Consider the following 27,525-nt stretch of genomic DNA (forward strand, 5'->3'; position numbering starts at 1 on the left):
CCACACAATTTGCATAATGATATAAATATGTGTTATTTGTGTTATCGCAGGAATATGGAAATAATGAAAAGTACAAAACATAGAGGAGAGCAACATTAACTACCTGGAAAATACAATTAAACATATCTTAACCTCTGTTCCTACCTTTGATATACGGTAATAGAAGCTATCAAATGACTTGACTCACAGCAACCACACAGAGAGAAAACATATCTTTGTGTTTCTTTTGAACAACCTCTATATTCTTCTCTATTTCCTCCTACAGAATATTATCTTTTAAAGTTGAAGTCCAGGAACACGAAGACATTTCCTGGAAAAAATGGTTTCATGCAGAAACTGATAAGAGAGCATCAGGAAGCAATGTAGGGCATCAACAAGTCAGCCAGAAAGCAGAATTTCCTTGTAGGGCCGAGAGGTTTGTCCTAGTCATTTGCATGCGGCACCATTCCTCTGACCTGTTTACAGAAGTGGGAGAGGAGCTGAATAAGAACTGCTGTCTGCGTTGCTCCGTCTGAGAAGTACTGCTCTGACAGAATTCCACCTCACTCTGCTGCATCTTCACACAGACTCAGCTGCTGCAGCTTAAAACAATGTAAAACCAGGAAGAAAGCAGTCTCATTATACGGGTAAGTGCTGTGGTCAATGGTGTCTATGCTTTCCTGTTGTGTTTTTTGTTTTTATCATTTGATGAGCTGTGATGAGCTGTTGATCCTCTTGTTGTGCAGGAGCGCAGTTTCTTCAATGGCCTCCAAAGATGCTGAGGACAGGAGGGCCAATCTGGTTGCATCCAGGGTTCACTGGAGCCACATGGACCTATGTGAGCCCACCAGGGACCAAGAGACTCAAGGTAGGGACGCTATTCAAATATACTTTGTCAGGCCGTGAGACATATACTATATATAGCCACAGCCGACCCCTTAATGCCACCAAGGATTTGCAGGTGTAACGCTATTGACTTGAAATCACCTACTACTCATATAAAGTTATAAAAACCGTCCCAATCAGTCCATTTTATTAAAAGCAGCACCGCGAGAAGTGATGGAGCGATTATAAAACCTGAACTATTGTACTACATAAGATGTCATGATGGACAGAGCACTTGTTTCCTTTTTAGGTTTAGTACAACCTTTAACTAATTTGTATTGTTCTATCAGATGACCTGTTGCTGTTTAGCTTTCAGCTGTTAGTGGATCTTTTTCTTTCCTGCTTCACTTCATGTGTTTGCTATCAGTGGTTGCTTGATTAAGGCCTCATTATAATTTGTTGCATCATGTTAACCACAGGAAGTTCAAGGAAGGACAGTGTGACGAGATGGCTCACCACTACCGTCACTGAGTGAGTATCAACATGGGAATACAGGCTGCTGTCTAAGTCAATCTAAGTGATAAAGCTTATTTGTTAGGAACTGCAGGGACATTTATTTAAATTACTTTCCCCCCAACAAAAAAACAGGACATAGCTTCCACTGGTGGGATGAAAGCCAAAGTACAGCCCTGTGATCTACAGTTGAGGTCAAAATGATTAGCCCCCCTATGAAAGTTTTTTTTCCCAAAATGTCCCAAGTGCTATTAAATAGATCAATGACTTTTTAACACAGCTTTCCAAACATACTAGTTTTATTTTGGATGCTTACATTACTTTACTTTGCACACAGAAACAAAAGTATTTCACAAAAACCAAAAACTACCAGGGTCAAACTTATTAGCCCCCCTGATGCTAATAGTCAATTGTGTATCCTTTTTGCTTGATAGCAGCATGCAGTCGTTTGTTGTAGTTTGTGTCTGACAGATCTCCTGAGGAATCCCAGCCCATTCTTCTTTGGCAAATCTTTCAAGCTCCTCCAGATTTGATGGTCTTCTGGCATGGACCATGGTCTTCAGTTCATGCCAGAGATTTTCAATGGGATTCAAGTCAGGGCTTTGTGCAGGCCAGTCAGTAATGTTCACTTTGGTTTTTCTGGAGGTAATTCCTCACCAGGAGTGACGTGTGTTTTGGGTCATTGTCATGTCGGAAGACAAAGCGGTGACCCAGACCCAGTTTTGCTGCTGGCTGCTGGTCACATATCCTTCTTTCTTCATGATTCCTTCAACCTTGACGAGATTCCCAGTTCCAGACGCACTGAAGCATCCACACAGCATGATACCCCCGCGTTTAACTGTGGGGACGGTGTTCTTTGGGTTATACGCCTCTCCCTTCTTTCTCCACACATAAGCAACGTCTCTATGGCCAAAGAGCTTTAGTTTGGTCTCATCTGACCAAAGAACACGCCTCCAGTATGCATAATCTTTCTGCAGATTGTCCTTAGCATACTTCAGTCTGGTTTGAAGGTGTCTCTTCTGTAGAAGTGGAGTTTTTCTTGGCCTGCATCCTCGCAGTCCATTTCTGTGCAGGGCTCGAGTGACTGTCTTGTTTGACACTACAATTCCTGACTTGGCGAAGTCATTAACTCATGTTTTGGTCGTTGTTCTAGGGTCTTTAGATACATCTCTCACTAGTTTTCTTTCCAGAGTCTTTGAAATATTTCGCTTCCTACCTCTGCCAGACTTGTTCTGTGCTGTGTGGCTCTCTTTGAATTTCTTGATGATACTTCTCACTCCACTTCTTGACACTTGGAAACGCTGTGATCATTTTGTATATCCTTCTCCTGCTTTGTAAGCATCAGCAATTCTTTTTCTCACGTCTAAACTGAGTTCTTTTGTTTTTGGCATGATGCTTTCTCAAGTGACAGCTCAAACCCTTAATGAGGTTTTTGTACTGTGTGTAAAGTGTAGGACAACCCTCAGATTAATTACAAGCTGTGAACATTACAAAGTTAAAGCACATGATTGCACAACAGTGGTTTGTGCTTTGGCTCAATAAAAAGGTTAGTTCTTAAGGGGGCTAATAATTTTGACCCTGATAGTTTTTGGTAAATTTGTTTCTGTGTGCAAAGTAAATTAATGTAGGCATCCAACATAAAACTAGTATGTTTGGAAAGCTGTGTTAAAAAGTAATTGATCTATTTAATAGCACTTGGGACATTTTTGACCTCAATACCCTCTTTTTGTCCTAAAGTAGCCTGTTGAAATTCCTTTGTGATTTCACTATTTATTCACAGAATTTTACACGCAGAATTTTACACACAGACATCGGTCTGACTCTTTTTATTAATAAATGCCCATTTTTCAATCCATGTGATATTATTTTTTCTTAAATGCTCCCAGGTTTAGAACCAGGACAAAACTAATTTACTGACCTGATGGCCACATTAACGACTCCACCAACAAAGGCTCCATTGACATGTGACTCTAGAGCACTGAAAGTCGCCTCTATTTTTATACTCATATTACCATGTGTGGGCACAACCAAAACCAAATGATTTAATATGAAAAGTTTAAAAGAAAACATTGGAAAAGGAGATGAGCTGGACTCCGGAGGGGATTAACGAGAAGCAAATGTTTTCCAAGACAATTCCATGACATTCCCTAAGACATGTGTTGACTGATGAAAATTGAGTTATAAAATATATATTACCATGTACAGTACTGTGCAAAGGCTTAAGGCAGGTGTGAAAAAATGCTGTAAACTAAGAATGCTTTCAAAAATATAAATATTAATTGTTTATTTTTATCAATTTACAAAATGATAAGAGAGCGAACAGAAGAAAAATCTAAATCCAATCAATATTTGCTACTACCCATTGCTTTCAAACCAGCATCAATTCTTATAGGTACACTTGTACAAAGTTAGGGATTTTTTAGGATTATAGTCAGGTGTATGATCAACCAATTATACCAAACAGGTGCTAATGATCATCAATTTCACATTTAGGTTGAAACACAGTCATTAACTGAAACAGAAACAGCTGTGTAGGAGGCTTAAAACTGGGTGAGGAACAGCCAAACTCTGCTACCAAGATGAGATTGTCATTCATGTCACAGGTCAGACACCATGGCAAGACTGAGCCCAGCAACAAGACACTAGGTGGTTATACTGCATCAGCAAGGTCTCTCCCAGACAAAGATTTCAAAGCAGACTGGGGTTTCAAGATGTGCTGTTCAAGCTCTTTTGAAGAAGCACAAAGAAACGACCAACGTTGAGGATCGTAGACGCAGTGGTCGGCCAAGTAAATGTAATGCAGCAGATGAAAAACACATCAAGCTTATTTCCCTTCGAAATCGGAAGATATCCAGCAGTGCCATCAGCTCAGAACTGGCAGAAACCAGTGGCACCCAGGGACACTCATCTACTGTCTGGAGAAGTCTGGCCAGAAGTGGTCTTCATAGAAGAGTTGCAGCCAAAAAGCCTCCGACATGGAAACAAGGCCAAGCGACTCAATTATACACGAAAACATAGGAACTGGGGTGCAGAAAAATGGCAGCAGGTGCTCTGGACTGATGAGTCAAAAGAAGATATATATATATATATATATATATATATAATAGAAATATTTGGCTGTAGCAGAAGGCAGTTTGTACGCCGAAGGGCTGGAGAGCGGTCCAATAATGAGTGTCTGCAGGCAACATGGTGGAGGTTCCTTGCAAGTTTGGGGCTGCATTTCTGGAAATAGAGTTGGCGATTTGGTCAAGATTAATGGTGTCCTCAATGCTGAGAAATACAGGTAGATACTTATCCATCATGAAATACCATCAGGGCGGCGTATGATTGGCCCCAAATTTCTGCTGCAGCGGGACAACGACCCCAAAAATACAGCCAATGTCATTAAGAACTATCGTCAGCGTAAAGAAGAAGAAGAAGTCCTGGAAGTGATGGTATGGCCCCCACAGAGCCCTGATCTCAACATCATCAAGTCTGTCTGGGATTACATGAAGAGACAGAAGGATTTGAGGAAGCCTACATCCATAGAAGATCTTAGGTTAGTTATCCAATATGTTTGGAACAACCTACCAGCCAAGTTCCTTCAAAATTTGTGTGCCAGTGTACCTAGAAGAATTTATGCTGTTTTTAAGGCAAAGGGTGGTCACACTAAATATTGATTTGATTTCTCTTGTGTTCATTCACTGCATTTTATTCATTGACAAAAGTAATCTATTAAAACTTTTGAAAGCATTCTTAGTTTACAACATTTTTTCACACCTGCCTAAAACTTTTGTACAGTACTGTACATATGCTGACTGTAGTTCTTTATACCTGTTTGGGGTTTTCTTAAAGCTCCTGTGAGGAACTCTGTTTGTGTTGATTTTGGCGCCTCCTGTAGAGAAAGCCATTCCTCTTATCCCTTTGCTGATTTTGTCCTACGTGCTTAAGTGGTTGTTTTTAACAAAAAATCTCATCCTGCTTTCTTTAACAGTCATATGTATCACTCACTCTAAAGTTTTGCCCTGGAAAATGTAAACAAAGGCAGCGTGCAGTTAATCACTTCTTCTGACACCTACCTCGGGCCGCCAGTTTTAGGCTTTAAAAATAACTATACTGAAGTAATCAATCTTGTTGCTGATGGTCTGGTTCGCATTTGTAGGTCATAGAAAGTAATCAGAATTAATTTCAGTCTGTTTCATAACCAGCAAAAAAACTCTAAAAGACTAAAAAGATCAAGCTTTGAGAGGTTTAAGTGTGTGGTTGTGTGCTTGTGCTCGTGTGTGCGCGCTTCTCTGTAGTCTGTCCCTCCTTCTAATAAGATCTGATCTGTGTTTGCAGGGAAGATGCAAAGCATGAGCCTCTGTGGAAAGCTTCAGGTACGACCAATGGAAATCTTTCTCTTTCTGTTTGAACTGTAGAGGGATGTTTGTGTGCGTGAAAACGTTTTATTGTCTTCCTCCTTGTGTCACTCTGTGGTGCATGATGGTGAGTACAGTGTTTGGTTCTTAGCACCTCTAGTAATCTTTTAATTGACTGTAATACAATGAGGCGAGTAGTGCTAGTCGAGTTATCACTGGCTGAGAGCTCGGCCTGCTGTGGAGTAGAGAATGCATGTATTTATTATATCACACAGGTCATTAGTGAGAAAGAGAAAATGCAGACGCACAGTGTTGCTGCTGCGCAGGGAACAAGGCTGCATAACTCTCTGGTTGGCATGTTTTGTTCCTGCTGCTGTATGTACTTCTTTTTTGATCAAACCGCTTTTAACCCTTTTCTCTTAACTTTGATATTTATCATATGTGTTGCTATGGTTATTATCGGTAAATGTGTGTTTCCTTTTTATAAAACTGTAAGTTAAATGTTCTCCTTATATCAATTAGACTGAAAACGATTGTTGCGGCATGAAATCAAACACCACACTATGGTTAATTTACGCATGTTGCTGTTGAGGGTGTGTATTATCTAACCTACTCATCTTCCAGCACCCTGCCCTGAGGTCGGCCCATTCAAACACCATGCAAATGGTGGTTAAGAAAACCATGGGAACGGCAAATTGCTCTTTATGCCTCTGCCTGCTCCTCCTCCCTCACCTTCAAGTAGAGCAGCCCTGCTTGGCTGTTTGTCACTCAGACGCTAAGACGGTCTATGTCCTCTGTGTTGGGTTTACTTGCAGCAGAAATGGAGATTTAGACTTTCCAAAAATAATTCTGTGTCACCCAGACTGAAGCAATGGTGGGTTGTACTGAGATACAATTACAAATCCCTTGGATGTAATACCTACAGGATAAATATTTACAGGCAACACAGTCTAAGTGTTCGACAATGACATAAAGGCTCAGGAGGAAGTAAGGGGGGCTGGACGTTCTGCTGCAATAAACCCTCAAGTGAATAAGATTTACAACTAAATCAAATGTCACCAATGTTACTCTATGAGCCTGTGCCTGAATAATCCAATAATGGTGATATTTTCAGACCATAATCTCCTTGTTTTACAATTAACTCATTTTCAATGATATGTGAATATTTTGGGACACAATCAATTCAATCAATCAATTTTTATTTATGTAGCGTCAAATCATAAAAGTTATCTCAGGACACTTTCCAAAAAGAACAGGTCGAGACTGTTGTCTTTGTTATTTTCTTTAGAGAGACGCGACATGAATCCATCATGTTGAAGTACTTGGCAACAGTGGCAAGGAAAAACTTCCTTTGACAGGCAGAAACCTTGAGCATAACCAGATTCTCTGGTGAACAGACATCTGCCTCGACTGGATGGGCAGAGAAAGTGGGATAGAGGGAGAGGCAGAGAGAGATGGATAGTGACAGACAGGGGGACAGACAGACTGGGGGACTTATCAAAGCAACAAAAACAACAACAAATATTACAGACTTATGGTTACAATATTACAATTATGGCCGACAATAGAAGAAATATGTTTAATATTATTGATATTAACTATAATAATGATAATATAACAATGACTGATAATACGAATTGTAGCAGTTGGAGTCGAGCCGGTCCACTGCAGCAGGCAGTCTACAACTATGATCCAGAATCTGCGAGACAAGAGAGCACAAAACTCCCTGGAAGATAGGTAGTAACATGCTTTAATGGGACATGAATGCACACAGAAACACAGGGAAAGGAAACAAGAGCTGGCTGTATCAGGACTCCACAGACCCCAGCAGCAATGTGAGGCTGTACACCGTAACAAGTGAACCTCACGGCAGCAGAAAAGGAAATGACACGGAAGTCTCAACAGCACAAGTTAACAGAAACCAAAAGGGGAAAAAGGATTTTGCGTATTTTAAATGTTTCATTTTGTGTAATATGTAGGTATAGACATTTGCATAGACAGAAACCTCATATTGAAAAGGCCAATCAAATATTAACACAAAGTGAACCAATCCTTTTATTATTGTTGCAAGAGCTGATGATTTGTGATGATGATGCATAAAATTATGACTGCTGCTTTATTCAGTCCAAGCTGTTACAGCCGCAGGGGAAGCCTCAGCCTCAACATACTTTTTTACAAATTGAACAGACAGGCAGAGCTTAACACCTAATGACTTTAACCCAAGACATGCAAAGTACGTACTTTGTAAAGGCAGCAACAGTATAGAAAAAGAAGGTTTACTATTTTGAACACAATAGTTTTCCTCTTCATCCTGTACATAAACAGCTGTACCTACAGACATCAACCTGAAAAGTTGTGTTTCTGTCAGTCATTGCATTATCTGATTCTCAAGTCGCTGTGTCCCTTGCAGAGCTTCTGAGGAGGAACACCAGCAGTGACGATGACCTGGCCCTGGGTGTAGAAGGTAAACAGCCTCCTAACCAGGACATTTAAGGTGCCATTCTCAGCAGGGAATCTTTACAGGCACACTCTGGAAAACAGACTCTGCCATTTAGAAAAACAAGCCAGTGATCTATCTCATCAGTGTGTATCTTACAAAACAAGCAGAGAGGGAAGGACAGTTGCCAGAATCTTGTTAATTTATGCCGAGGAGGGAGTGAAGAGGTGTGGTGAAGCACTAGTGGTCTGTGCTGTGTTGCTTTAGTGTACTTTGGTCTGAACCTCTATGTGCATGGAGTAGTGCAAAGTTATAATCATAATGAAATATAGTATCCTCAACATATTAAGACATAGGCTTCACAAAGCATTTTTTGGGGGGGAGGAGCCTTCAAAGACCCCGCACATGGGCGTATTTAACATCAGAGCAGCTTCTTTGTGTTGGTCTGAAGATAACGTTCACAGATATGGAAACTTGTTTTAGTTATTTCCTCTCGCCAATTCTCCTCTGCTCTGCTAATCTGGGACAGATCGGCTGCAGGAGTCGTATTTGTCAACAGAACAGAGTATTTGACATGTAGTTTTATAGTTTGACTAATGTCCCATCTGTTATCATGGAGGAGGCGGGCTTTATCACCTATACTGCAGCAGTCAGCACGGGGCGCTCGAAATGTTTTGGCTTCACTTTTAGGGAGCTGTTATGTCGTCGATCTTTTTATACAGTCTATGTAGCTGATATAGAGTTTGAAGTCCATTGTGATCCAGTATGCACCTTACTAAAGTGTAATATTTAACCTTGAAACATCCCGGTCATATAGAGTTCATGGACATTTAGTAAAGTGGGATACATCTTCTGTCTGACACTTAAGACATGAACAGTATTTGCATATTCAAAGCTAATGGATTGTTATTGAGAATGCAGGAGTGTAAGTCATTTTAGTAAGACGACTCACATTTGTGATAGTTTGAAATGTTGCAGCAGCAGAACGTCGCTTGTGTCCGGCGTCTAGGCTCTGAGCTCATCACTCCTCGCAGATTTCTTTTACATGCAGAAATTTGAGAAGTGATGAGATAATATCTTAACCCCCCCCAGCCAGAGTGTGCAGGTGGATGCTGGGGTGGTGGTGAAGCTGAAAGTATGAGCTGCAGCCACTACTGCCCTGCAGCAGTACTGCAGGGCAGTAGTGGCAATGACAGAGCAGAGGGAGAGACCGGATATCCATCCATCCATCCATCCATTATCTATACCGCTTATCCTGTGCAGAGTCGCGGGGGGGCTGGAGCCTATACCAGCTGTGAGACCAGAAATCGTGCAGCTTAAATAGACTGCCAAATTGGGAGGAAGTGTTTGTCAGGTGATTGGGGAAAATACTGCATGTCAAGTGTGAAATCAGTGCAGTCCAGTTGCCTGCCTGAAGTAGCCTGCAGGTGTTGCCCCATTTTATCCATTAAAGGTGAAATTTAAAGCTGAATATCTGTTTATGTCATAAAACATTTCTGGAGGGTTCTTTATGATGAATGGCATGTAACTAAAAACAAACATGTAGATGACAGGAACAGCAGGAACATCCACCGGGGGAGAATGTGGAGGTTTCATTCAAGTGAATAATGAAGTGGAGACCTCAGTGTAAACCTCCTCCATCAAATGCCGGCATTATCTCTCCCTTTGGGTCCTCCTGTCTCACAATACCTTTGCATCTGTGTCTGCTTTTCATAAGAGCAAATGAGATGACACAGAACACTGTGGCCTGCCACTACACATAACTTTTCCTTAATTTTGTTTTATTCTAGCCTTTAAAGGAAACACTTAAATGCCTGTAAGTGAAGTGGATGTAGGAGTACTTTATTTGATGTTCTAAAAAGGACACACAAAGTATGAAAATAGAGAGGGAGAAAGACTACTTAGCTCTTGAAGCCATGCCAGTGTCAAAAGGAGTCCCAGTCTGGGAAGGGGAGGTAGGGGGACTGCCAAAACCGAAACACCCTCTGAAGGAGTAAGGAGAGAAGGAGGGAGGGAGGGAGGGAGGGGAGAGACAGAGACAGTTAGAAACTTTCCTAATATAGCTGGAAGAGCCCTGACACCAGACCTGGACAGGATGTACTGACTTAAATTTTTTTTCATGTGTTCTGCATTCCTCCTTTCCTGATGTTTCCCCTCTCTGCTCCACATGTCCTCTTTTCTTCCTTGCCCTGCTAACATGACTTTTTTCTCCTGCAGCGTCTTTATACGGTAACCCGGGAGTGAGAACAGTGCAGGATTTTCTCCGGTAAGGACCCATCCTTGCTTTCATCTCCTATCTGAGGTAAAGAGCCACAGAGCCACAAGTGTAGAGTAAGGTTGGCCTCGATCTCACTGCTGACTCACAATCTTCAGATTGTTATCGATATAGAAAAGTAAATTATGTATGGATATTTACAGTGAGTCACAATGAAAGTAATAAGACAGTAGACAGTGCATAACATTTGAAAACATTTATTTTAAGGTTTCTGTTGCAGTTTAAACTTCTACTGAAATGTAGTGAGGCTGTTTCAACATTCTAGTTGTATTGGATCTTAAATCCCAAATTTTCAGCCTGTTACACATTTCATTTAACAGTTATTCTGCAAAGAGGGCAATGTTATAGAGACATGTGAAACTCTCATGTCCTCCACCCAATAGCTTATGTAAAAACAGTATCGTTGGAACCTTCGAAAAACACAGAGCGTCAGGTCTAACTTAAGTTTATGTTCTTACACAAAGATCTTTGTGACAAACTTATACTTATACTTCAGTTTCTATGTTAAAGGAAAGTTATCCCTGTGATGGGGCCTTAACAAAACATTCACTTTAACATAGCTGTCACTGTTAAAAGCCTGTTGTGCTGTGACTGTGTCTTTCTATGAAGCCCAGATCTAAAAACTTTTATACTGCACCTTAAAAGGTTGCGAAATTTTTAAGCCGTCTTGAAAAATAAAATAGATCAGAGGCAGATATATGGAACATATTGCAAAAGCTGTTTTATGGCCAGGAATTAAAGGATGGATAGAACACTATGTGCTCTATCAATCAGAAAGAGAGAGAGAGAGGGGGTAAAAGTCATATTATGCAACACTTCACTTGAGGCAGACTGTCATATATAGTGTTTATGCAAAAAAAGTGATAAGACATTTAAATAGTTGTTTCTGTAATGTTATAAAACTGAACTTCACAGAAACTGTAAGACACAGTGACCTACTCATTCTCATCTGTGGCGAAGGAAAAACTGTCTGTCATGATTTGAAGACTTTAAGAACACCACCTACCATCAGCTTCTGGACCTTAACAGATAGTTAGATATGGAACTACAGGTCATATTTACCTGGCAAATAAGCCTCTCCTCCTCTATCTGCACAGTATGCAGCACAGTTTGCATAGAAAGCGAAGGGATCATTGCGTAGTTATTACAATGTTTGACAGCTGCACAGAAAATATGAATCATCTAAGAACAGGCGGTAAAAGTATATAAGATCCAGGACAGCAGGTTAGACATGGTTCTGATCAACAAAGACCAGGAGCAACATGTAAGTAAAGCACAGCTGTTTGTATGTATTATGTTTTAAATGTAAGATTGATCTAATTTCAGATGTTACAGCATTGAAATTGTGTTGAAAATGTGTTTGGCATTTTTGTTCATGTGTATGGAGAAGCTTCTCTGAAGGTTGACTTTGAACCATACAACAACACTCGACATGTCCAAAGAAGTTGGTTAAAATTGGCATCACGAAGTAAGAATTTGGCTATTGATTATCAAACAAGTGTTTTACTCCTTAGTGAAAGGACATTATTTATGTACACATAAATGGATATAACCGATGTAACAGTTACAGTAACAGAAAACATTCTTAATATGACAGTTTGATGTTCAAAATTCTTACAGTGTCAAAGTGCATATATATAGAAGTATGTTCATCCAACAATGATTGATTAAAATACAGATTTCTTATTGTTAACAAATTCTATCCAAAGACCCAAACCAACCATGTGTTATAGACTCATTGCTGTGAAATTCCTTTATCGTCTCTTATCAGCTGCCATTTGCATCCGACTGCCATTGAGATGACAAACTCTCACTCCACCCTTTTCAGTTTCTTCTTGTTAGTAGCTAAGTTGGTGTCGGGTTCATTTAAGGCGAGCTATCAATGCCTTTAGTCTTTGGAAGTTGTCTCACCCTCTGCCTCATCATTAGCAACCCACAGCAACCACTGACCAGGCCTCCAAGATGCAGCCTCCCTCCGTGTTCTACCAACCTTTTAGATCCATTCAGACTAACGCAGCTCAACAGTCTCTGGCCTCTGCTGGCCCAATCCCGCCAAACATCTCTTATCCATTTTCAAGATGTGCTTTCTCAACTTTGACATGATCTCCTCACTTTTACAGAGGGCACTTGAATGTTATTTGGCATGGATTGGTGCCTTCAGAGTTTAACAATAGTTGATTGGTCTTGGCATTGTCCATTTCCAGTGCATAGTCTCATCTCTGTCACTTCGACAGCAATCTCTGATCCCATTGGCTATAGTCTGAGACGACATAGCCTCTGGGGACACCGGTGAACGTGTCGGGTGGTAAGCGATAAACGACTTCATGTCAAGACTTCCTTTTCCGCGTGCTGCATTGTTACTGAAGGAGAAACTTGTTATTAACGGGTCTTACCTTTGCCAAAATTTCAACATCATGATGCAGAATTGTAAGAAGTCAAAATTCAAGCTTTGTCAGGTCTGTCTTCAAGAGGAGAAGAAAACTTTTTAAATGCTCGTTTGTTGAACGGAGGTCGGATTGATCTGATGCATTCGGGGATGTCGGGAAATCTGAATGCTGAGCCGGGATGGGATTAGGGCTGATTACGTTCCGCCTGCTTTTGCTCTCCTCACGGACTGTTTTTCTTGCATACGCTGCAGCCTGCTGATACGTGATTGGTCAATATTACTCAGACTACAAGCGCAGTTCATGAGAAACCAGAACCCTTCCCGGAAATCCACATCCCTGTCTACAGATTCTACTATGTAAAAACTGTAAATAGAGATTACTTTGACAGAGATGTCAAATCACCCTTTTTCATAGTGGCTTGCTGGCCTCTCTCTTTCTCTTGCTTCTTAATGTATTCTGAGCTGTATGACATTTACCTGATGGCTGTAGCATACATTTCTGGGGTCAGTATTGGATACATACACTACAAACAGTTGTCAGCGTCATCAATTAAAGGTGAAAGACAGCATGCCTGTTAGGTGTAGAATCTTGTTATCATCCATCAAGCACAACAAAAACCCAGAAGCTTCATTAAATTTACCAAGAAAGAGATATTTCTTTTCTTCACCGGCCGTTTCACCCGAGCCACTATGGTCTACTTCTTAACTGTTAGAACTTGGTCCAGCTTCAAGTTGTCATTCAATCACCATATCTCATCTGCATCATTAGACATAATGATCTTATCTATTATAAGATAAGCTTGCCTTATTTAGATTTTCCTGATTATACTTGTTTTTTAACTGGTTTTTCATCTAATTTGTTTTAGTTGCATATTTTTGTTTTCATGATCTGCTTGTTAGCAGATAAAGAAAAATACAATTATTTCATGTTACCCATTTTATCTAGAGATTTGCTGCTAATTTGGAAGGTACGGAGGAATATTTTCTATTGTTGGGATATTCCTGTACAGATCATGGCCTCACTACTCGCTTAAAATATAACATTACAATCAGCTCCTATGTCTAAGATTTATTTCTTCAACTTTTTAATAAGTTTCTCCAGATTGAAATTGTTTTTGGACAACAATGAGGCTCTATGGCACAGAGGCATATTTGGGTGTGATGTTTAGATTTTTTGATGTTAAAAAAAAAAATCCTTTAATCACAATATACTTTGGCAGATCATGAATTGAACTTAAACAAGAGCACCTTTAACTGAAAATTTAAGTTAGTGTATCAATACAAATATGTCCTGCACCTGTAGAAAGACAATGTCAGCCATCCATAAAAAAAAGGTGAATATAAAAATGTGTGACTCTTTGTCGTGTATAATATCTGTTCAGGTGGAGCAGGTCGAGTCCGGCTGTCAGCAGGTGGAACAGTTTAAATTCAACAGCTTCCGATCACTCTGGACCCCTGAGGTTAGACACTAACTCTCTCTTTCTCTCTCTCTCTCACACACTTTAACTCTCATACTCTCAAATGTTTATTAGTGCACAGTAGTGACACATTTAATGTACAATGACCAATGATCTCTTGTTGCCAGTGTGATGGACATACTTAACCTGTGGAATGATGACCCAGAGGAGGTTCTCTTGGAAATGGGCTTTGGCTGTGATGAACCTGACCTCTCTGGACGCATCCCGGCTCGATTCATTAATTATCAGTCTCAGGCGAGAGGAATAAACCTCCAGGTGTTTCTGGAGGCTCAGAAGAGTCGGCTGGACCTGGAGAATCCAGATGTCAGCAGTAAGTCTAACTTCTCGCACTATGATCCGTGCTATAAGTGTGTGGAAAGTCATAATGCTCTCCCTTGTGATTCTGCACAATTTGGAAGCTGTGTGGGATTTGCTACCAATCAATCAATCATTGCTACCAATTGGGGGGTTGTCCACCTCAAGCTCCAAGTTATGCAATGATTGTATGCGTAATGGTTGTCATAACTACTACAAGTATTAACTGCTATAGCAATAATAATACAATTTGCTGTTGTGGTGGTGTGTTTTGAAGAGGTCTTGTTCCATGACATTCATTACATGTCTTCTGTACCTGTTTCAAATTCATTGTCAAACTTCTCTCTCTTTCTCCGTCAGATCGTTTTCGACAGCTTGAGGTTCTTCAGCAGGTAACCACAGCGTTCTCATCCTTGGTGGGGTCTGCATCTCCTCTCAGTGCACCTCGGGGAAAAGACCTACTTCCTGAGGCCCGGGAGAGGAGGAAGCGCATGGGCATGCTGTTTAGACGAGCATCAAAGAAGTCGCTGAGTCACGTGAAGAGCCATACAACAAAGGACCTAACCGCCTCAACTACATTTCTTCCTTGTGCTGCACCTGATTCACATCATCCCCCATCCAGTCTCGGGGACAACAGAATCCCCTTAAAAAGAATAAAAACTGGACTTCTGGAGACTTCGAATCTGAGTCCTCTGGCAGAAGAGCAAGGAGTTGGTCCAGATGCTCAGCTCGAGCCTCAAGAGGCTTCTATGATAGTACAAGATGGAGCACTCAGATCCTGGCCCATGAGGGAGGGTCGCCCCCTGACAGCCAACCCTTTTTTACAGAGGAAGAAGAGCCCAGGGCAGGCCAGGGAATCATTTGAAATGGAAGAGGCAAGTCTAACTGCATTTGAAAAGTTCATCAAAGGTAATACCACTGGAGGCCCATGCACATTATATATTACCCCTTTCCCACCAAAATTAGCTGGTTGATGCAGGGTTTTCAGACCCAGGAAGACCCCCTAATAAATGCAGATTGTCTCTTTTCCCATTGCCAGTGAAGTTTACTCCTTTCGGTCTCTTTTCTGCAGCGTCACCGTCTGACGTCACAAACATGCCAGAAACAGGGTTAGTAAACAGTGAAGATGTTACGGTGGTTTGTCTTTATTGTATCTATTACTTATTCAGTCAGTTTATCAAACTCTGCGGCGACAAATTTGGAACGGTTATCGAGCGCTGCTTGGAATGAGATGGGTGGAATTTGTAGCTGAGATGACGAGGAGTAGCAGAAGTTAACGACGGAGCAAAGCATCACACTGAAAAGGGGGCATGTTGACCCGGGTTTTGTGTTCCCATCATTGCCGATCGGAGCCAAGGTGATAATTACCCGGGTCTACTGCAGAGTCATTTGACCTGGATCTGAATGCCGATTGTAACCTTTCCCACTAAGCAAAAAAGCTGGGTATTAGTGGGGTTTTTTCACCAGTGGGAAAGGGGTTTATGTTAACGTAATGTATTGTTTTAATATACTACACTACATTATATAGTGTTTGCCGTTATATTTTCCTAGCTGTAGTCATAGTAACACCCACTTCCAAGTTTAATAATTTTGTCATATTTCATATTTCATTCTAGATCCACAGTTTTGATGAAAGTAATGTAACAGGGAGCTTCACGGGAGCAGCAGAACATTTTGGTTTGTTTTCACATTTCCACTCTCTCTTACTCTGTCATCACTTTAAAGTATAAGCTAAATTTTCCATTACAAAACTCTATCATCATTTGAATAAAGCTTCAACATCAAGGGACAAGCGAGCATGATGCAAAAATGCAAAGACATCAGAGGCTTTGGTCATTTTCATATCAGCATCAATGCTGGTAATACTGCATGCCACGGTTTCCTGTCATTACATCAGTCCCTATGACATCATGGAATGCAGTACTAATGTGTTAATGAATAAATCACTTAGCTTTCTGGCCTTCGTGTCTCTGGGTGCAGACTAAAGTATATTTATTACAAAGTAGGATCAACAAAAACAAAATTAGAAATATAGCATGAAAGAGCCTTCATTAGAACATTGTTCACATCCCAAAGGACGATGACACTTAAGAGGAGGCCAGCAGTTTCCAGTCTTTTTTTTTTTTTTACAGTATCTTTGGACAGGTCACATAGAAATGTAAATTATATCCTTTGAAGTGCCTCAAGCAAAGATGAGATACAACTGCATTTCCCAAAATACCTTGCTTCTCCTTGCTTTACACATTGTTATTTTGGACTGGTTACACTAGTTGTTTTTAAGGTATGATTCTAATGCACTGTGCCTCCTCTCCTTTTTTTCTCTTTGCTCCCTTGTGTGAGCAGTGCGATGTGTTGCACGAACCAACAGCTGCCAATCAGACAGCAGTGGTTTCCTGGAGGAGCCATTCATCCCCGCTCATTCTCAACAGGAGTCACCAGCCCCTGATCTTATCAAGGTCTTCACAATCATGCATATGCTCTTCAATTCATGTATATAATATATTCAAATGTAGAACAGTTAATGTGTCTGGCTGTTAACTGTCTGCATTGTCTTCTTGTTTTCAGGCTCTGTCATGTCTGTCAGGAGGGAGCACTGACAGCCATAGCAGTGAGAGGCCAGGCTCTCCCTCTCCTTCTTCACCTCTTAGCTCCTCATCTCTCCTGCTCTGCTCATCTCTGAAATCTCCTGGTGTTGACAAATCTCTCCTTTCCTCATCTTGTCCTTCACTAGAGCAATCATTAGTCATCGACCATTCACCATCTCCTGTCTCATTGTGTCCCCAAAAGTCTGACAATGAAGTTTCAGAGACTGAGGCAACACCAGATCAGGATGAGTCTCAATCTGCTTCAGGGCCTCCATCAGTGCATGAGTACCTTCCCTCTTGTTCCCTTTCCCTTGACTTACAGAACACATCTGAAATTCCCCCTTCTCCTGTCTCCTTCACCTCCCTTTCACCTTCAACTTCTCTCATAGAACCCGCCTCATTAATGAAAGTGTCAGAGGAGATTAAAACTGAGGAGAAGAATAGTCCAGCCCTCCACCTCTCTACTCTTTCTTATGACCCTGATGGCACAGCGTACTCTGACTTTTCTTGTGTTCCACCTCCTGCCTTACCTCCTCCTTCCACTCCAAATTTGGATTTAGCATTTTCTTCCATCTCCTCCTCTGGGGGTCCAGGGAACACACAGTCACAACAGACTCATAAAAACTCCCCCTCTGCTTCCAGCGGATTATCATCTCTGAATCCCTTTTCACCAGAATTACAAATCAATCCAAAAGACCCCGTTTTTCAAGACTCAGGAGGGAAGGTCCTCTCTGATCCACCTTCCTTTACACAACAAAAAGAAGAGACAGAAATGCCCTACTTTCTCCCATCTCTTTTGGACCAAGACAGTCCTTTAGCTCCACCTGCTTTCATTCTGGACTCCTCTAGCAATGGGGAGGAAGCGCCACAGCCCTGCCTTTCTCCTAATCATTCCATTCCAGATTGCCAATCTGCCTTGTCATCAAAATTACATGATCAAGAACGTCTCATCAATCCAACTGTTGGAAGAATTTCAGACTTCACAGTGAAGCCAGACCAAGACAGACCATGTTCTAACGATGATAACACAGACATTGATTCAGCCTTTCCTGTTCAAGAAGTGTTTCCTGCTGAGATATATCACCTCCCTTTGGACTTACAGGATACCCCTCAGAGGAATGGAAAAGGAGAGATGGAGGGTGAGAGACATTTTGACACAGTACAGACTCAAAAGACTGTTTATGTCTCAGATTCTAAGAGCTCTGGCGGTCTGTCAGAAGATTCTAGATTAGCCTATAAGGAAGTATGCAACCAAAAAGAAAATGATCAACAGGTCCCCTCCTGTAGTTTGTACGGTGAGCTTTCCAATGAAACCAAACCAGAAGATTCAAGAAAAGTCTGTCAAACGGAAATTAGTGGCACAGAAAGTGTATCACCCAGATGTTCCTTACTTATATGTGATGAAGTTCCAGAAGCACACATCGGGGATGAAGTGAAACCAAAGGGCCTATTTGAGATTGAGAGTTTAGATGTGATATTTCAAACCTCAGTGGATGGCTCGGAAGGTGAAAATGGAGATTTGGATGCCTTTTTTCAACAGCTTGATACTGAAAGGCAAGTCTATTGGGCAGAACCTATCCAGGTTTCCAATACTAACCCTTCACTGGAAGAATCAGGAAGCTTTGAATCCTCAGATAGATCTCCTGAGACATCTTTGTCGACTAAAGGACAAGATGTTTTAGATTCATCGTCATACACAGGCAGAGCTATGTTTTTATCTTTGTCATCAACAGCAATTGACACTGTCCCAGCCACCCCAGACCTAAAGCCATTAAGCCGCTCTGTTTCTGTCCAGATGTCGTCATCTCCATCGTCTCACATCATCCACAGGAAGGATGTTCCCTACATGACTGATTCAAAACGCACCTTTTTCCCTACTGTTCTCCCTTTGGACACCTCCACCCCTTTTCGGGCTGTTCAGTCTTGGACAGACTTGCATATTCAACGAAACAATCTCTCCAAGATCCATGGGGCTCCTGATATGGTCCAAAATGAAGCAAATGTATCCACAAGTTCCTTAGAAACAATGCAAAGGCCTACCATGATCTTCTCTTCCTCTCCGTCTCTGCCTTTGCTTTCTAAAGACTGGCAGTCTTATGACTCTCTCCATGGAATGGATAGAGATTGCCCTACTGTGTCAGTCTCTTTAGACAAAGGGCTGTGGTCTGATGACGAGGAAGAGGTAGACAGGAATGGAAATGAAGATGAGAAGAACCTTTGGGAGGGCAATCAGACTGCAACCATGGCATGCTGTTGCTCCTGTGACGATCATGGAAACAGCTGTTACAACATGCAACAGACTATGGGAAACATTCCTGTGAGTAACACCACACTCTCCATAATGTGTCCTGAATTCACTTTATCTGTTCAATCAAACACGTTCACAGGTCCGTCACTGTTTTCAAATATGGCAACCTGAGTGGCTTATTTTTTCTCTGCTCATTTGCTTTACATGTGAAAGCTGAACAGGGCAGCTGTTGTCATTTACCTGTATTTTTTGTATTGTTCAAATCTTAAAATAATAATTTTATCTTTCCCTCAGCATCTGGTCAACATTGTATTTATCTATAAACTATAGCACTTTTTAACCATGGTTTAGTTGCAGCATACAGTGTTGCAAGTGCACAGTATTCTCCAGCTTTATGAAACCCAACATCCTTTTGTCTTTCAACGGAACTGGCCATGAGCGAAGGCCAGATTTCTGGGTCAAGTCTTTGATTTCTATCCATTTCTATTGTTTATAGTATGACTCTTAAAGACATAATTTTGGCAATAGTGGGTACGTATGTCCCAGATAACCAGATGTCCACAGTTGGCTCCCTTTGTAACGGTTGTAACTCTTGACTTCCCTCGCTGACGGTCGCTTTCCTTTTTAGACTGTTTGCCTTCATCTGAGCGTTTAATTTGTTTCTTTTTCTTTGGATTTTCACTTATTTCTGAAGTTGTATCTGTAGTCATCGATCTTTTTTTTGTTTGTTCAGCCATAGTAAATTACTATTAATGCGCAACACTTGCAGAGACTGGAAAAGCAGCTGCTTAGCTCCGCCTACCCTCTCTAGCAGACCAACCACTGCTGGTCACTAACTGGACGCACTGATTTTTTCTGCTAATGTCGCCACAGACAACCAGTCCGTAATAATACCATATACTGTAAATTAGGGATGCACCGATACCGATACCAGTATCTGCGATCAGGCTGTATCGGAGCTTAAGTACTCATACTCGTACTCATTAAACTATGACGAGTACCGCACCACAATACTACTTTACGGCTTGACGTTAGCCTCCTGTTAGTTAAGCCAGTTGGCAGAGAAGGAGCAATGTCACTTTTGAGAAAAAGTATGTTTGGAATGTCACAGACATCAGTTGGGTTTTGTGGCCCAGTACTAAACGACATTATCGTTTTGCTCATTGACAGTTTTTTTTTAACTACTGATCTTACTTTTTTTTTGTATTCACCAATTTTTAGAAACAGTTGTGAGTAGTGAGCTGTGTGTCCATTTTCCAATGAGTCACGATGTTTGCACTTTGATATAACAGTATAATTGTTGTCATGTTACCGTAGTTCTTGAGATGGCGGCCTTTCAAAGCCAGGACCATATTAACATGTGAATGCCTCATTTGCATGCAGAGCTTGTGGAGGTCTCTCTTAATTCTTTCTTCTACACTCCATTCTTGTTTCTGAATTGTAATTCAGTAACATCCCAAATTAATTGTGTGCTGAATTTCTATTAAAACTAAGAAAGCACAAAGGCTTATTTATATCTGTTTGTTACTGAAATGTTTCAGGGGTGCCTCCTCAGTTGTATAAACAACGTACAGACTCTGGTGTCATAAGCATAATGATGCATCTCTAGGTTTAGTTTTACCCTGGGGACAGTGAGTAGACCTGTCCCCGGTTTATAATGTAGCAGCAGATCAATGATTTATTTTGGCCCTAAAACATTCAGTACTGCATAAACCAGAAGTAGTACAGACAGGTGACATGTGACATATAATCAGCAGCTTCAATGCGACTCTGGATGGATTCTACAAGTCTCTGCAACCTTAGTGGAGTCATGAAAAAACATCCTTCCAAAACATATTCTCAGATTTGGAGGTGTTTGTTTTATTTTGGACTGATGTTTTAGACAATGCTCTCAGTTTAATTGGGTTAAGATCTTATGACTGCAAAGGCCCCCAGCACATGACTCACTTTATTTTCAAGGAGAGGAATGTTTCTTCAGAGGATACACAGGAACAATGTTTTTCTACATAGTAATTCTTTCATGGCTTTGAAGAAAAAGAAAAACAATGTTATTATAGGTGTCATTAGCCTGCTGAACAAGCTAACATCCTTTTTTAGCCCTGTAATGCTAACAGATTGTAACATAAGCTTTTGATAACAAACTGCAACAGAAACCTTGTTTGCCTTAACTCATACTGAGAAATCAAAATAATGTATTTCTCTGGTATTTTTTAACTCCTACCATTAACTAGGCTATATGTTTGTATGTAATATGTTTAATAGCCAGTTTGTAACGTTTGTCATTATTTATTGCTGAGGTTTACCAGACATGAGGCCCCCAATTAGATTCTGTTATGAGGTCATATTTGGATCTAGTGGATTTTTCGTAGTGGTAGCAGCATCAGTAGCACACAGCACCAATGGCAGCATGGGTTTCAAGCATAGACTGTATAAATAATGGACGTAGTCTCAGTGATGTCACCCATTGGTTTTCTGAAGAAGCGTTTTGAAGGCCAAATTGCGCTGGCGCTGGGGGTCGACATATTGGAAATGCCAGAGCCGGCTAATCCAGAGGCAGGCAAAGAGGCGGAGCACGACCGAGCTACAGCCTATGACTGAGGACTATGGGCGGGCTGCATGAATCAGCCAGCTACAGCTAAGGAGCTACGCTATATGCTTCTCAGTAGAGCTAGCGGTTAATAGACAGACATAAATAATGAATGAGCTAGTTTAACTTTCCCAGGAGGAGATTCTGTTTGTGACAGTGACTGCACCCCCTTCTGCTGGAATGCTGCTGCTGTCTGTTATTTCAACTGCTGCTGTGACATTCCAGCGCCAGATTTTTTTCCGAATCAGTACAACATCGGGCATTTTTGGCATACTGCACATTTTACTTTTGTTTGCATACTGCATACTACATACTACATTTTGGCCGAATCAGTACGTATGGCATTTTGAACACAGCATCTGTGTCTGTGTTGATGTCTAGCAGACAGCCAGCAGGATCTTCCTCCAGGATCTTTACCCCCCGTTAAGTTATCTTGACAATACAATAATATTAGCTATTTATAACAAAACCGTTTTTTGTACCAGGCTGTAAACATTTTTATTTCTGCTGTAAAAATTGGCATTTTCCCATCTGCTGTAATGTTATTTCTTGTTTTCTGGAGCCAGCCTCAAGTGGCTACTCGAGGAACTGCAGTTTTTTGCACTTCCACATTGGCTTCATTTTTCAACACCGGAGGTTGCCGCGTGGTTTCAACGTTTGTTACATGATGCACACTGGCCCAGAATGGGAATAAAAAGGGCACCATATTTGAATATGGCATGCAAATCTTCTTAATGCACATATACCTTGTCCCAGAATGCAAAGCTGAAAGAACTGATTCAAACCTCAGGCGAGAGTATCCAACTCTAAAAAAAAAAATCAATTAATGCAATGAAAGGAGTGTGTGGAAACACTGCAAAGCACTTATTTGTTGTTGTGTAAAATGGTTTTTTTTTTGAGTGTTTCCAGTGTCAATATATTTTCGAAGTGTGAGGTTCATACTCTAAGGACGTTAAGGGAGTGGATTGGCAAAAGCAATTAACTTATGAACTACAATCATCACTTTTCTCTGACTACTTGTTTAATAATGTTATGTGTTAATAATACGTGAAAACACATGAAATATTTGCTCCTTTTAGTTGCAGTGTAGGTTTAGACCATAGATTGTATAAAAAGATGGGCGACATGACAGCTCCCTAAAAGTGAAGCCAAAACATTTCGAGCGCCCCCTGCTGACTGGCTGCAGTATAGGTCATAAAGCCCGTCTCCTCCATGTTAACAGAAGGGACATGGGTCAAACTAGAAAATCAAAACACACGTCAAATATATTTTTCTCAAACATAGTTTCTGTCATTATAGCTAGCTATTATCATGCTGATTCACGTCCAAGTGTTCATTTATTGACAAGTTTATTTTTAATTAGTTATTTGATGCTGTAAAAAGGATGATTGACAGCTCTGTTGACAAATACTGCTCATACAGCCGATCTGTTCCGGATTAGCAGAGTAGAGGACGAACGGCGGGAGGAAACGTAACTAAAACAATCACTACAGTCAGTGAAGTTCCCATATCTGTGAACGTCTGCTTCAGATCTCAAAGAAGCTGTTATGCTGTTAAATACGACGATGTGCGGGATCTTTGCTGTTTTTTTCCGGTAAGTTAAATGTGTGTTTTGGTTAGCAGAAGTGGCTACGGCAAATCCACCCGCCAATCTCTACTACGCAGTTGCTGGCTCCAAATTACATCATTGCAAGGAGGCAGCGCCTATCACAGGGGCTATTTTGGTTTCAATTTCGTGCAATGAGAGCAGAAGGAGACGACTCGATCTTGATCTTCTTACATTTCAGGAACCAAACCTTTTGATCTGTGTTATATTAGAATGGAATTTATGTATTATTCTTGAGTTTTCATATTTTTCATTGGATACATGGTAACTCTTGTACTTTTACTCCACAGTACTCTCTGGATGAGTTGGAGGAGATGGTGTTGTGTCTGCAGCAGTTTCGTTCTGTGCTCTGCAACATGGAGGAGCAGCTGTCTGAAGACCAGGCTTCAGTGTACAGTGCTCTATCTGATCAGGACAGGTACACACTTGGGTTCATGCAGTTCGGTCCATGACATGTACAGACTGCATCTTCCATTTAAAATGTCAGCTTGAAAAAGTTACCACATTATTTTATAATACACTTGGACAACATTGGGCTCTAGTGTATGAATAATTCTGATCCTGACATGGAATATAAGGAGCAGGAGGATGCTACACTCTGTCTCTTTCCTCAGAAGCAAAACAAACAACCAGCCCAGACGAAACACCTATAGCAAACTCTGTGGTTTAAAATGTGTGTCTAATCTAACCTGCAAGTTAAACAATGACTTTGTTTGACAGAACAGTGTTCTCTCATGTGACCGTAAATACCACCACTGAGCTGGAAAGTTACTGTCTGTGTATGTTCTCTCTGCTACTTTCACTGAAACAAAAAATCTGCACACCAAGCGGTCATCATAACAGTATTGTGCTTGTGTGTTTATGTGTGTATGTTTGCATGTGTATGTGTGCAGAGAGAAGGTTCGGGACATAGAGGAGCTGAGGCAAGCGGTGAAAAAGGAGGCAGGAGAGCTGGAGATGCAGTTGAATGAATTGGCCCATCACTATGACGACAGCTTGAAAATGGTAATACACTTCTTCACTGACACAGTCATAGCTGTCTGCTGGGAGAGAAGTACCCAAAAGATAGGTGCATAGAGAATGAATGACATCAGCACAAAATGTATTGATCACTGTTAACACCTATGACCAAATGATGTTTATGCCCTGGAGGTGGATTTATGTTTAAAGGTATTATTGCAGACATTTAAAAAATGTTAATATCATAAACTTACCAATAAGCCACTGATTTCCAGATGCATCGTAATCCAACCACATACCCTCCAAACTGATCAGTGCCCCCATTTTCAAGACGTAATCAAGTGCATCACATATTAATTGGATGTTGACTTGAAGGTGTTCTATTGAGGAAGGGGAGGGACTTGCAGATGGTGCCTGATGTGTGCTCGTACAATCTATGGCAACATTTTTTTAACCCTATTTAAAATGTGAAATTAGGGGGGGAAATTACTAAAACATAACCGGTATGCCCGTCTCTCTGTGGATCGTCTAAGTAGCCAGGAATGAGAGTGGTGATTACTTGCAGTGAGATGAGGAGGAGAGGAATAGGATCGTTTTGTTTCTGATCTAAGATGAGGCTCGAGCACATCATCCTATATAAGTGTAAACATTTAAAAGCACAAAATAAATCATTGTGAAGCCTTTTCACCATCATTATTAATATTTAATTGTGCAAAAAGCCAACAGGCTTCGTTCCACCTCCACCCTGGAATTGTTCTTTGTCTAAAAGCTAGTGCAATAATTCAAATGAAAATGATTCATTCTCTTGGGAACAAAATATGCTGATTTCCACCTAAGATTTTAGTATTTTTAGAGTAAGATATTTTTTTCCTGATGGAAGCATTGTGTGAAAGGTCCGGAGGTAACCAAAACATTAAACAAAGCAAAATGTGATCCAGAAAATGAAATATAAGCTCCATCAAAGACCAAACTTTAAAGAATACTCTTAACCAGGACCTGGCTCCACAGGACATCCCACCTTTGCATTTTAGAACATATTCCAAATCAGTTGTTACTTTTGTTAAGATAAGATGATTTATTGATCCCCAGAGGGTACATTTGGGTGATTAACAGGATGGGGTGATACTGAATCCTGGATCCTAGTTCAGATTTTCTATCCTGAAGGAGTTTTATTTATGTTTTTTTTGTCTGATTACAATTCTCTTTTTTTAAATAGAAGATGCACAGACTGTTGGATGAGCAGTCTCTGCTCTGCACTCAACTCAGAGTCCCTCTACCTGGAAAGGTGCCCACATCATTGTGCCCCGTCCCCAACAGGACAGTCTCCACTCAGTGCAGCCTGCTGCACCGGATGCCTTCAGTTGACGTGCAGGGTGATCATGTCTCCTCCTGGAACACCTGGAACGAAAATTCTCCCAGACAGTCTCCTCCTGGGTCAGATAGCATCTGTGAGGGCCTGAACTGTTCTTCTACTAAGGTGGACAAGGTGGACATAGTGAGCTTCCTACAGAGGGTAAGAGGAACATCTCATTATCTGTGAAGAAACAAGGAGAGAAAGCAGTCATTGATTGCTGCCTGCTACCTTTGAGGCTTAGGACTCAAACTCACATTTATTTGAACATGTATAAATTGTTTAGAAGTAATTGACTATTTTAACTGAAATTATACTCATTAAACTGGTTAATCTTGTGTCATTGTAAGGATGTGAAGAATAAGATCTTATCATTATATATTTTATATAATATATTGTTATATAATGAATATAAAACGTCTGTGAAGCATTCTACTTCCTAAATACTAAATATAATGCGTCTTGCTTTCCAGTTGAAGGAGACCTTGCGTCATTCTGTGAACACAGACTCATTAGAATAAAAGGTGAGTTAGCAGCAACTTATTTTTCTATAATATAATAATAGTTAATTTAGTTATTTAAGATTCACTGAAAGACATTCTGAGGAAAAAAGGCTAAAAATAAATCACTGTTCCACATCTCCCTGCTCAGGATGTTGGTTCGGGAAGTAGCTTTATAGCACTTAATACCATTGAGAGCAGCTGATGACAAAGTTGGACATTTTTACTGATTTAAAACAGCTTTTTGTAAGTTGAAGTGTAGATAAATGTTAGATGATGTTTTTTTTCCAATAAATCTTTTATGGCCTCCAACCATACTTGATTTTGACTGGCTAGATCATTGATGCTCTGTCATGGTACATCTATGTTATACTGTAAATCCACTAATAAATGGCCAGTAATACACCGTGACTCCTACAAGCCAGTCTTAATTTTACTTTTAGATAAGTCTAAGTCATGTCGTCCTTTCTTTCAGGTTTCAGCAGCGCTGCATTGGACTGCCTCTAAGTGTTTTGAACCTAACATTTCCTGAAGTCTTCCATCCCCTGAGGGACACGTCTCGTCTTCTCACATTTACAGTTTTAGCTTTTCCGGGGTATCCAGCAAATATTGTGATATATGTTCTATAATTTACTCGATAGACAGGCTTTTTACTAATGCTATGACTAAAACCACTACAAGCTGCATGAGATTATAATCCTAATATAATCCTATAACCTAAAACAAACTCTTAAACATAAGCGATAGTAACAGGATAGAAAAGGCTTTATAAAAAAATGTTTTAAATTATTTTTTCAAGAAAATATGTTAATATAAATATAGGTTATTTAGTGAAGATAATACGATGCTTTGCTCAGTGAATGCACGATGCTTCATATGAATACGACCACTACAATAAACAGAACCGTGAGGCATTCTTTGTTCTTTGTATGTTCGTCTTCTCTATGAGTCTTTGTTTTATTGTAAAAACACATCAAGCCTTTTGTGCTGCAGAGGAGGTTTGGAACATTGGCGACAAAGTACAGCACGCACTTCAGAACAGGATGTACCAATCACCACATTATAATCTCTCATCAGGACTTCAAAGGGCTTCGGTGTGATTGGAGCATCAGAAGTGTTTTATTTGTTGGAAACAGAGCTTATATAACTCCCATGATATAT

The 27,525-nt window shown here is 40.6% G+C and overlaps 1 protein-coding gene across 1 annotated transcript; it reads left to right on the top strand.

Annotated features, from left to right (window-relative positions):
- Window positions 1–741: 741 nt before the first annotated feature.
- Window positions 742–27,270, top strand: itprid1 (ITPR interacting domain containing 1). The gene is made up of 15 exons (XM_069667894.1): window positions 742–847; window positions 8,068–8,121; window positions 10,312–10,360; window positions 14,138–14,215; window positions 14,341–14,543; window positions 14,888–15,402; window positions 16,144–16,204; window positions 16,871–16,983; window positions 17,093–18,251; window positions 19,197–19,429; window positions 23,844–23,971; window positions 24,447–24,558; window positions 25,730–26,026; window positions 26,338–26,388; window positions 26,840–27,270. The coding sequence occupies exons 1-14, from the start codon at window positions 742–744 to the stop codon at window positions 26,383–26,385; spliced, it is 3,156 nt and encodes a 1,051-aa protein (XP_069523995.1). The 3' UTR covers window positions 26,386–26,388; window positions 26,840–27,270.
- Window positions 27,271–27,525: the final 255 nt, after the last annotated feature.

Source organism: Semicossyphus pulcher, unplaced genomic scaffold (genome assembly GCF_022749685.1).
Source record: "Semicossyphus pulcher isolate SPU_LCO1_2020_fin unplaced genomic scaffold, fSemPul1.0.p SCAF_18, whole genome shotgun sequence".
NCBI classification, from domain to species: domain Eukaryota; kingdom Metazoa; phylum Chordata; class Actinopteri; order Labriformes; family Labridae; genus Semicossyphus; species Semicossyphus pulcher.